Source organism: Palaemon carinicauda, chromosome 24 (genome assembly GCF_036898095.1).
Source record: "Palaemon carinicauda isolate YSFRI2023 chromosome 24, ASM3689809v2, whole genome shotgun sequence".
NCBI classification, from domain to species: Eukaryota; Metazoa; Arthropoda; class Malacostraca; order Decapoda; family Palaemonidae; genus Palaemon; species Palaemon carinicauda.
This window is the reverse complement of record NC_090748.1, coordinates 95,712,971-95,724,793: the sequence shown is the minus strand read 5'-3', so window position 1 is coordinate 95,724,793 and position 11,823 is coordinate 95,712,971. Positions and strand designations below refer to the sequence as shown.

General features: G+C 37.2%; 1 protein-coding gene across 1 annotated transcript; it reads right to left on the bottom strand.

Annotated features, from left to right (window-relative positions):
- Positions 1–4,878: 4,878 nt before the first annotated feature.
- LOC137618495 (putative adenylate cyclase regulatory protein) lies at positions 4,879–11,141 on the bottom strand. Its single transcript, XM_068348653.1, has 2 exons — positions 11,111–11,141; positions 4,879–6,236 (listed from the first exon to the last, which is right to left on the bottom strand). The coding sequence occupies exons 1-2, from the start codon at positions 11,139–11,141 to the stop codon at positions 4,879–4,881; spliced, it is 1,389 nt and encodes a 462-aa protein (XP_068204754.1).
- Between the last annotated feature and the right edge of the window lie 682 nt (positions 11,142–11,823).

Sequence of the window (11,823 nt, the reverse complement as noted above, 5' to 3'; positions counted from 1 at the left end):
GTACATAAGAGAGTCCGTAATCACTTCATGACCCATCATGAAACTCATGCTGAGAAATACGCCATAGAGTATTTGGTCCTTGCACAAAACAGCCATATCTGATGCAAGCCAATAATATCCAACCACATAACAATACCAAGATATTGCCTGATGCAAATAACATTGTACCCACTCCATGCACACCACGACTGTCTCTGATGCTCCTCCCTCAAGCATTTGGTGTAATCATTTGTTTACTCCATGAGGTAATAGAACAAGCTCAGTCATGAAAAAACTCCATGAGGTAATAGAACAAGCTCAGTCATGAAAAAAAAAAAAGTTGGAAAAAACCAACATGTGGTTGGGGTGGAACCCGTCATTCCCGGGGTAGCACTGAAACAATGTGTGGGTGGGTCATGATGTCGCATCTTCAGTCCAACTGTCCTCATCGTTCCCGGGGTAGCACTGAAACAATGTGTGGGTGGGTCATGATGTCGCATCTTCAGTCCAACTGTCCTCATCGTTCCCGGGGTAGCACTGAAACAATGTGTGGGTGGGTCATGATGTCGCATCTTCAGTCCAACTGTCCTCATCGTTCCCGGGGTAGCACTGAAACAATGTGTGGGTGGGTCATGATGTCGCATCTTCAGTCCAACTGTCCTCATCGTTCCCGGGGTAGCACTGAAACAATGTGTGGGTGGGTCATGATGTCGCATCTTCAGTCCAACTGTCCTCATCGTTCCCGGGGTAGCACTGAAACAATGTGTGGGTGGGTCATGATGTCGCATCTTCAGTCCAACTGTCCTCATCGTTCCCGGGGTAGCACTGAAACAATGTGTGGGTGGGTCATGATGTCGCATCTTCAGTCCAACTGTCCTCATCGTTCCCGGGGTAGCACTGAAACAATGTGTGGGTGGGTCATGATGTCGCATCTTCAGTCCAACTGTCCTCATCGTTCCCGTGGTAGCACTGAAACAATGTGTGGGTGAGTCATGATGTCGCATCTTCAGTCCAACTGTCATCATCACCTTCACCGCTCAGTCAAGGTAGAGAGATAAACGGGAGTGGGAAGTTGATCCGCGCCGACCCCTTGATCAGTACCTTCTTCACTGTCCACCTTACCTGTGACTGTAGGATTGTCTTTTGCCACAGTTAGTGACGAGAAAACAATCTACTATATCTTCATGTTCATTACTTTCAAACACATTGGGCTTAGAATATTCGTCGCTGGATAAATCCTCCACTGATACAACCTTGTCTTCAACAATTGTATAATCATCTACTTATGCCTTAATCAGATCATCACTATTTCACCATCAGTTTCAATTACCTGTTCATAATCTCATTTTGAATTTACAATTCTTTTCTTCTTTTATAATCAGGATTACTTTTTTTCCACTTTTTCCTTTAATTAACTTTTTGTAGTCTTTGGGGGGGTTAAAACTATTTTTCATTTGAAAACCATTTTTCCTGGTTTTTTACTTGTGTTCTACTTTCTTCATTTTCAGGCAAGAGTTTCTTTGTAGCATCTTCAAAATCCATGAAATCAGTGTCTACCCCATAATGAGGCTAAGTTTTTGAGGTGTATGCCTCGTACCTAATTTTACCATGTGCATAAAATCATACTTTTTAGACATATCTCCCTCTATACTGTGAATTGTTGACAGCTGCACTCGTTAATCCTACACATTCACCAACATCTAGGCACCTTGCCAAACTTTTGCCCTTTGGAACGGTACTACAAACACCCTGTGGAATTTTGAATTTATAATGATACAGTAGTCAAACTATTCAACAACAAGCGCAGAAAAATTCGCCAAAAAAGGATGAAAAATGACATAAATAACTTTAACATAAACAGTGGGGCCACAAGCTCGACAAAACAGTCATGGCTGGTATTTGATAACTCCGAGGTGTTTGTGATCTATCAACAACTGTAGGTTATTCAGCTGAGTTATAATCATGCTGTCCCACATAAACACTACTTTCAAACATGCCAACACCCTTTCATCCTCTATCTCCGTCTTTAAAAATTGCAGATTAAAAAAAACCAAAAACAAAAAAACATCGTTTACTAGACGCAAATTATACCACACGGCAGTAAATGGAGTAGTTTTCACCGGATATAAACTTCGTCTTTGGCACTCAAAGGGTTAATCACCAATATAAAGTTCATTTGCTAAATGCAACGGTCCTTTCGTTAATAACTAATTAGCTCTTACCCTATCTCTCTCTCGCTTGGTTTATAAAGAGAAGACTCTTAAGTATGATGGCCAGACATAAACGCTTCGGAAAAACTGAATTTTTGACACTGCTAGCAAGCTACACTAACAGCAACTTTCATACAACAAACTAAAAGAATGTTCTATATCTTGTTGCACACCAATTGAAAACTATGACCAAACGTCATTACGTGTATCCATTATACCAAGATGTCCCATCTCTCTCTCTCTCTCTCTCTCTCTCTCTCTCTCTCTCTCTCTCTCTCTCTCTCTCTCTCTCATATGATTATCATTTCTTTCATGGCTTCAAGATTACTCAAGCACTCTTAGAAAAAACTTTTCTTCAACTTTCTGTCTGTCTGTCAGACGTGTCTGTTCATCAGATGTGTATCTGTTCGTCAGACGTGTGTCTGTTCGTCAGACGTGTGTCTGTTCGTCAGACGTGTGTCTGCTCGTCAGACGTGAGTCTGTCTGTCAGACCTATCTGTTCGTCAGACGTGTGTCTGTTCGTCAGACGTGTGTCTGTTCGTCAGACGTGTGTCTGTTCGTCAGACGTGTGTCTGCTCGTCAGACGTGAGTCTGTCTGTCAGACCTATCTGTTCGTCAGACGTGTGTCTGTCTGTCTATCAGACGAGTCTATCTGTCTGTATCTGTCTGCCTGTCTGTCAGTCTATCAGACAAGTCTATCTGTCTGTATGTCTCTCTGTTATACGTGTCTGTTTGTCTGTCTGTCTCAGACGTGTCTTTCTGTCTGTCTGTCAGATGTGTTTGTTCGTCAGATGTGTCTGTCTGTCAAATGTCTCTGTACGTCAGACATGTGTCTGTCTGTCTATCCGACGAGTCGATCTGTCTGTATCTGTCTGCCTTCTATCAGACGAGTCTATCTGTCTGTATGTCTCACCGTTATACGTGTCTGTTTATCTTTCCCAGACGTGTCTATGTCAGAAGTGTTTTTCTGTCAGATGTGTCTTTCTGTCAGACGTGTCTTTCTGTCTGTCTGTCAGACGTGTCTGTCTGTTAGACGTGTCTGTCTGTCTGTCTGTCTCAGACGTGTCTGTCTGTCAGACGTGTCTGTCTGTTAGACGTGTCTGTCTGTCTGTCTGTCTCAGACGTGTCTGTCTGTCTGAGCCATATCCATCTATCAGACGTTCCTGTCTATCAGTCTGTCAGAAGCGTGTCTACCTGTCACATGTGTCTGTCTGTCTGTCAGACGTGTGTGTGTGTGTCAGACGTGTCTGTCTGTCTGTCTGTCAGAAGACTGTCTGTCAAAATCCAAAGCATAACATCCAGTCTCTAAATATAGTCCCTTTGATCAGCCGAAATTCATTTGGGCTAATGACGGTCTTGCAATAATTTTAGAATCTCATCTCGCTAATAAGGTGCATGAGCGTGTCAGGGGGTAAACTTTCATAGCAAATGTCACCCGACTTGTTTACGGTATTACTCATGATTCTGATGCAAATCAACATACCTGTGATCTCTCTCTCTCTCTCTCTCTCTCTCTCTCTCTCTCTCTCTCTCTCTCTCTCTCTCTCCCCACGATCTCTAAATCATGTCACGTACATTTTATAAAAAGGCAAAACATAAAACGTTTACAATTCCATTAATGTAACGAATGATTCTCAAAATCCATAAAACCTTTGACACCTTAAAAACTTAATAAGTTAAGTTTGTTACAAAATGTAAAAAAAAAAAAAAAAAAAAAAAAAAAAAAAAAAAAAAAAAAGTGTAAATGACATCAATGATTGAAATCTATTAGGTGAATAAAGTTCAGTAAATATTAAACCCCTTACTATTCGCAGGAATAGATTAAATTTCGTCAAATGCTAACTTCCACATTATCTTATTATTATTACTATTATCATTATTATTATCATTATTATTATTATCATTAGCCAAGCTATAATATAACCCTAGTTGGAAAAGCAAGATGCTATAAGCCCAAAGGCTCCAACAGGGAAAGGAAATAAGGAAATAAATAAATGATGAGAATAAATTAACAATATATCATTCTAAAAACAGTAACAGCGTCAAAACAGATATATCCTATATAAATTATTAACAACGTCAAAAACAGATATGTCTTATATAAACTACAAAAAGACTAATGTCAGTCTGGTCAACATAAATACATTTCCTATAACTTTAAACTTTTGAAGTTCTACTGATTCAACTACCCGATTAGGAAGATTATTCCACAACTTGGTAACAGCTGGAATAAAATTCTAGAATACTGTGTAGTATTGAGCCACGTGATGGAGAAGGCCTGGCTATTAGAATTAACTGCCTGCCTAGTATTACGAACAGGATAAAATTGTAAAGGGAGATCTGAATGTAAAGGATGGTCAGAGTTGTGAAAAATCTTATGCAACATGCTCAATGAGCCATTCCCGAAATCATTGGAATTTGTACGATAAGATGAACATAATTCCAGATAAATTTGAATTAGTATTGTATGATTAAAACCCATTCCTAAACCATATCAAATTGATGACATGGGTTCATGTGGTTTGTAGAGGTTGTCTAGGGACAGAGCTGCCTGTGATTTAAGCCTCCTCAAAGCCTTATAAACATTGTAGAGGTTGTCTAGGGAAAGAGCTGCCTTTGATTCAAGCCTTCTCAAAGCCTTAAAAACATTACAAAGGTTGTCTAAGGAAAGAACTGCCAGTGATTTAAGCTATTTCAAAGCCTTATAAACATTGTAGAGGTTGTCTAGGGAAAGAGCTGCCTGTGATTTAAGCCTTCTCAAAGCCTTATAAACATTATAGAGGTTGTCTAGGGAAAGAGCTGCCTGTGATTTAAGCCTTCTCAAAGCCTTACAAACATCATAGAGGTTGTCTGAGGAAAGAGCTGCCAGTGATCTAAGCCTTCTCAAAGCCTTATAAACATTGTAGAGGTTGTCTAGGGAAAGAGCTGCCTGTGATTTAAGCCTTCTCAAAGCCTTAAAAACATTGTAGAGGTTGTCTAGGGAAAGAGCTGCCTGTGATTTAAGCCTTCTCAAAGCCTTAAAAACATTGTAGAGGTTGTCTAGGGAAAGAGCTGCCTGTGATCTAAGCCTTCTCAAAGCCTTATAAACATCATAGAGGTTGTCTGAGGAAAGAGCTGCCAGTGATCTAAGCCTTCTCAAAGCCTTATAAACATTGTAGAGGTTGTCTAGGGAAAGAGCTGCCTGTGATTTAAGCCTTCTCAAAGCCTTACAAACATCATAGAGGTTGTCTGAGGAAAGAGCTGCCAGTGATCTAAGCCTTCTCAAAGCCTTAAAAACATTGTAGAGGTTGTCTAGGGAAAGAGCTGCCTGTGATTTAAGCCTTCTCAAAGCCTTAAAAACATTGTAGAGGTTGTCTAGGGAAAGAGCTGCCTGTGATTTAAGCCTTCTCAAAGCCTTAAAAACATTGTAGAGGTTGTCTAGGGAAAGAGCTGCCTGTGATCTAAGCCTTCTCAAAGCCTTATAAACATCATAGAGGTTGTCTGAGGAAAGAGCTGCCAGTGATCTAAGCCTTCCCAAAGCCTTATAAACATTGTAGAGGTTGTCTAGGGAAAGAGATGCCTGTGATTTAAGCCTTCTCAAAGCCTTATAAACATTATAGAGGTTGTCTAAGGAAAGAGCTGCCTGTGATTTAAGCCTTCTAAAAGCCTTAAAAACATTACAAAGGTTGTCTGAGGAAAGAGTTGCCAGTGATCTAAGCCTTCTCAAAGCCTTATAAACATTGTAGAGGTTGTCTAGGGAAAGAGCTGCCTGTGATTTAAGCCTTCTCAAAGCCTTAAAAACATTACAAAGGTTGTCCAAGGAAAGAACTCCCAGTGATTTAAGCCTTCTCAAAGCCTTATAAACATTGTAGATGTTGTCTAGGGAAAGAGCTGCCAGTGATTTTAGCCTCCTCAAAGCCTTATAAACATTATAGAGGTTGCCTAAGGAAAGAGCTGCCTGTGATTTAAGCCTTCTCAAAGCCTTATAAACATTATAGAGGTTGTCTAGGGAAAGAGCTGCTTGTGATTTAAGCCTTCTCAAAGCCTTATAAACATCATAGAGGTTGTCTAAGGAAAGAGTTGCCTATGATTTAAGCCTTCTCAAAGCCTTAAAACATTACAAAGGTTGTCTAAGGAAAGAACTGCCTGTGATTTAAGCCTTCTCAAAGCCTTATAAACATCATAGAGGATGTCTAAGGAAAGATCTGCCTGTGATTTAAGCCTTCTCAAAGCCTTAAAAACATTACAAAGGTTGTCTAAGGAAAGAACTGCCAGTGATTTAAGCTTTCTCAAAGCCGTATAAACATTATAGAGGTTGTCTAGGGAAAAAGCTGCCTGTGATTTAAGCCTTCTAAAAGCCTTAAAAACATTACAAAGGTTGTCTGAGGAAAGAGTTGCCAGTGATCTAAGCCTTCTCAAAGCCTTATAAACATTGTAGAGGTTGTCTAGGGAAAGAGCTGCCTGTGATTTAAGCCTTCTCAAAGCCTTAAAAACATTACAAAGGTTGTCCAAGGAAAGAACTCCCAGTGATTTAAGCCTTCTCAAAGCCTTATAAACATTGTAGATGTTGTCTAGGGAAAGAGCTGCCAGTGATTTTAGCCTCCTCAAAGCCTTATAAACATTATAGAGGTTGCCTAAGGAAAGAGCTGCCTGTGATTTAAGCCTTCTCAAAGCCTTATAAACATTATAGAGGTTGTCTAGGGAAAGAGCTGCTTGTGATTTAAGCCTTCTCAAAGCCTTATAAACATCATAGAGGTTGTCTAAGGAAAGAGTTGCCTATGATTTAAGCCTTCTCAAAGCCTTAAAACATTACAAAGGTTGTCTAAGGAAAGAACTGCCTGTGATTTAAGCCTTCTCAAAGCCTTATAAACATCATAGAGGTTGTCTAAGGAAAGATCTGCCTGTGATTTAAGCCTTCTCAAAGCCTTAAAAACATTACAAAGGTTGTCTAAGGAAAGAACTGCCAGTGATTTAAGCTTTCTCAAAGCCGTATAAACATTATAGAGGTTGTCTAGGGAAAAAGCTGCCTGTGATTTAAGCCTTCTAAAAGCCTTAAAAACATTACAAAGGTTGTCTGAGGAAAGAGTTGCCAGTGATCTAAGCCTTCTCAAAGCCTTATAAACATTGTAGAGGTTGTCTAGGGAAAGAGCTGCCTGTGATTTAAGCCTTCTCAAAGCCTTAAAAACATTACAAAGGTTGTCCAAGGAAAGAACTCCCAGTGATTTAAGCCTTCTCAAAGCCTTATAAACATTGTAGATGTTGTCTAGGGAAAGAGCTGCCAGTGATTTTAGCCTCCTCAAAGCCTTATAAACATTATAGAGGTTGCCTAAGGAAAGAGCTGCCTGTGATTTAAGCCTTCTCAAAGCCTTATAAACATTATAGAGGTTGTCTAGGGAAAGAGCTGCTTGTGATTTAAGCCTTCTCAAAGCCTTATAAACATCATAGAGGTTGTCTAAGGAAAGAGTTGCCTATGATTTAAGCCTTCTCAAAGCCTTAAAACATTACAAAGGTTGTCTAAGGAAAGAACTGCCTGTGATTTAAGCCTTCTCAAAGCCTTATAAACATCATAGAGGTTGTCTAAGGAAAGATCTGCCTGTGATTTAAGCCTTCTCAAAGCCTTAAAAACATTACAAAGGTTGTCTAAGGAAAGAACTGCCAGTGATTTAAGCTTTCTCAAAGCCGTATAAACATTATAGAGGTTGTCTAGGGAAAAAGCTACCTGTGATTTAAGCCTTCTCAAAGCCTTATAAACATTGTAGAGGTTGTTTAGGGAAAGAGCTGCTTGTGATCTAAGCCTTCTCAAAGCCTTATAAACATCATAGAGGTTTTCTAAGGAAAGAGCTGCCAGTGATCTAAGCCTCCTCGAAGCCTTATAAACATCATAGAGGTTGTCTAAGGAAAGAGCTGCCAGTGATCTAAGCCTCCTCGAAGCCTTATAAACATCATAGAGGTTGTCTAAGGAAAGAGCTGCCTGTGATTTAAGCCTTCTCAAAGCCTTATAAACATTATAGAGGTTGTCTAGGGAAAGAGCTGCCTGTGATTTAAGCCTCCTCAAAGCCTTATAAACATTATAGAGGTTGTCTAGGGAAAGAGCTGCCTGTTACTTAAGCCTTCTGAAAGCACCGTAAACGTTGCATAAGCTGTGCAGTGAGTACATAAAAAGTTATCGCATTTAACATATAAGTACTTTTAATCCTGACGCTGATTCACCACTCCCATCCTCCGATCCCCTTCCATGAAAGAAAAATGAAAGCTCCCCCCACCCCCATCAAAAAAAAAAAAAAAAAAAAAAAAGAAAAAAAAAAAAACCTGGTTTATAATACTAAACGTCAGCCCTAAATCCTCCCTGTAACGGAGCATCAGGGAGCCCTTTGTCACAGCCCCGAAATAATTGGAAGAAACAAACGGCGTTGATACTCCGAACGACGAAGAGGCATTGCTTTAAAACACATTCCCTTCAGCCGCGTGATAAATGACCTTTATCTGGTCTCCTCTCTCTCCTGACGGGCAGTAGGCCGTTAAGATTCAGGGACCCAGAGGCGCACATCCATTTCCACAGTGACCCCCTGACACATTTTAAGGCGCCCTCTCTTATTGCCAGGGACACGCTCGCTCTCTCTCTCTCTCTCTCTCTCTCTCTCTCTCTCTCTCTCTCTCTCTCTCTCTCTCTCTCTCTCCTTTTCACCCCGTTCTTCCTTCCCTTCTTATTTATTTTCTAGAGATTTTAATTAGTCCCGCACTCGCCGCCCGGAAAATTGACTTGATCTTAACGAGTTTGATACTTGGACGGCGGAACGGTGGAACGCTAGGACGCGTCCAGGGTGTCATTATCGTGGTAATCAATGACATTGGAAGTTTTCATTTGCTTTCAGAGCAGCTCTCTCTCTCTCTCTCTCTCTCTCTCTCTCTCTCTCTCTCTCTCTCTCTCTCTCTCTCTCTCTCTCTCTCTCTCTGCAGGAGTCAATTACGTGAGTTCTGCTCGCTAAAGGACGTTCAATTGAGTATTTTTCTCCTTCTCGGATCCTGGATAAGAAAGTCTTTATCCTTCCTGCTGGAAAGGATAAGGAATGCACGAATAGCTCAATTTATCGCACCCAGCCTCATTTCCAGGCATTGAAAGTTTATTGCAAAGTTGGTGTTTTGCAAAGATTTTGCAAAGATTTTGCCAGCCAATGAATACTACTTCAAAGGTCGCATGGAGAATTGTTAATGTATTTTCATAAGTACTGTATGAATGTTTGTGGCTATTATTATAATTATAATCACAAGTGTAATTATTATTATTATTAGTAGTAGTAGTAGTAGTAGTACAAGTAGTTGTAGTAGTAGTACAAGCAGTAGTAGTAGTAGTAGTAGTAGTAGTAGTAGTAGTAGTAGTAGTAGTAGTTTTATTATTATTATTATTATTTTTATTATTATTAATAACGATATTTTTGACTATGTATGTTTCCATATAATTATTTAATTTGCAATTCCCTTTATGCAATTTATTACTTGGTTTTTTTTTTCTAATTTATTTGCATCAGCATTCTACTTTGCAGAAATTACTTTCTAAGTTGATGATCATTTCGGGGTTGATCACTAAATATTTTCTTTTCTTGAGTAATAATATTTATAACAATTGCTTTGATAATGATAACGCCCTACAATAACAGTTTATTATCTATGCACAATAAGGCATCTTATTTTCTCTTTTTATTATATTGATTTTGTAATCTACCATCAAAATAGCTACTCAAGCCGATATCATAAAATTGATAGACTGAATAGGCTAACAGCCTCGTAGGCCTATTTATGACACAAAATTAAATAAATGGTGAATGCCTCCATTATTCTTCGAGGAAATATCAAAATCAATAGACGAGTAATAAGCAGTTACTTTTCATTAGTTCAATCTATTATAGGATCGAAAATTGATTCATTATTATAATGGGGTTTTAGTATTGGTTCTAAATTTAATTATCTTGAAACAGTGATTGAAGCAATATCTATAAAGGCTGAGACTGAACTTCTACAAGGCATTCAAGTCAAAAGAATCTAATACATTTAGAAAACCCATTTAAAAACCGAAATTAATTAATTATCATAATGTAGTTTTTGTATTGGTTCTAAATTTAATTAACTTGAAACGATAATTGAAGCATCATTAATTAAGGGTACGGGTGAACTTCTGCAAGCAATTAGGTTAAAAGAAAACTAACGTATTTAGAAAACCTATTTAATAAACCGAAAATTAATTAATCATTATAATGTAGTTTTAGTACTGGTTCTAAATTTAATTAAATTGAAACGGTGATTGAAGTATCATTAATTAAAGGTAGGACTGAGCTTCTACATGGGATTTAGAACCAAGGAAACCTCACGTGTTATGAAAACCTATTTTTTAAAAATCAAACGATATTAATTAATCATTATAATGTAGTTTAAGTATTGGTTCTAAATTTAATTAACTTGAAACGGTAATTGTAGCATCATTAATCAAAGGTAGGGCTGAACTTCTGCAAGGGGTTTAGATCAAAAGAAACCTCATGTATATAAAAACCCAATTAAAAAAAATATTAAAAAAAGTATTGAAATCATTTAAAAACTAAGAAACTTGGAACGTGAGACAAAAATCTTCTTGAAAAGATTTCAAACATGAAACTTTACATACCAAATTTGATAGAGATCGCGTCTTTAGGGCAAAAGTATTAAAAATCTTTTGGAATTTACATATATATATATATATAGATATATATATATATATATTATATATATATGTATATATATATATATACATATATATATACATATATATATATATATATATATGTATATATATATATATATATATATATATATATATATATATATATATATATATATATATATATATATATATATATATATATATATATAAATAAGGAAAACCAATTTATTATTGAGTATATTGTCTTTCATACCGAGAATGTCTGTCGCAGGAGACTGCATCATGTCCTTAAACTAACTATGGTGATAATGTTTTCATTTTGCAGAGTCGGAAACCATTTTAGTTCAGTTTTCTTTAGTTTTCTTGGAATGGATCAACGTGCCTTATAATTATAATAATAATAATGAGAATGATAATGATACTGATAATGATGATGATGATGATAATAACTATAATGAATAATAAATAATAACAATAATAGTAATAACAATAAATAATAATGATAATAACAACAAAAACAACAACAACAATAATAATAATAATAATAATAATAATTAAAAACTCTTCACATTCATTTGAAAAAAAAAAAAAAACACAAATCACCTTTGAATCGTAACGCAATTTCATAAGAGCAAGTTAATAATAATAAAAAAAAACACTGAACAGAAAAATATATCATATAAGTATAGAAAAATATAATAAGTAAAAACTCTCCACATTCATTTGAAAAAAAAAATCGTAACAATTCGGTAAGAGCAAAATAATAAAAAACACTGAATCGAAATATATATAAGTATAGAAAAAGCCAGTCATAAATATACCCATTGCAATATTTAAAACACTAAGGCAACGTTAATTGTCATTTTGGAAATACTTTCGAAACCTCTAATGACAAAATTACACAGCTGGCAGGGGACAAGGGACAGTGACATTGTCCTAGCAAGCAGGACAATGCCCTAGAGACTG

What these genes read in the sequence shown, in the direction of transcription:
- LOC137618495 (XM_068348653.1), bottom strand. Translation starts at nt 11,141, where the DNA reads ATGATGCAGTCTCCTGCGACAGACATTCTCG. An exon ending in TCCTGCGACAGACATTCTCG is followed by an intron (nt 6,237 to 11,110) that starts GTATGAAAGACA and finishes CTCTTTCCTTAG; the next exon opens with ACAACCTCTATGATGTTTAT.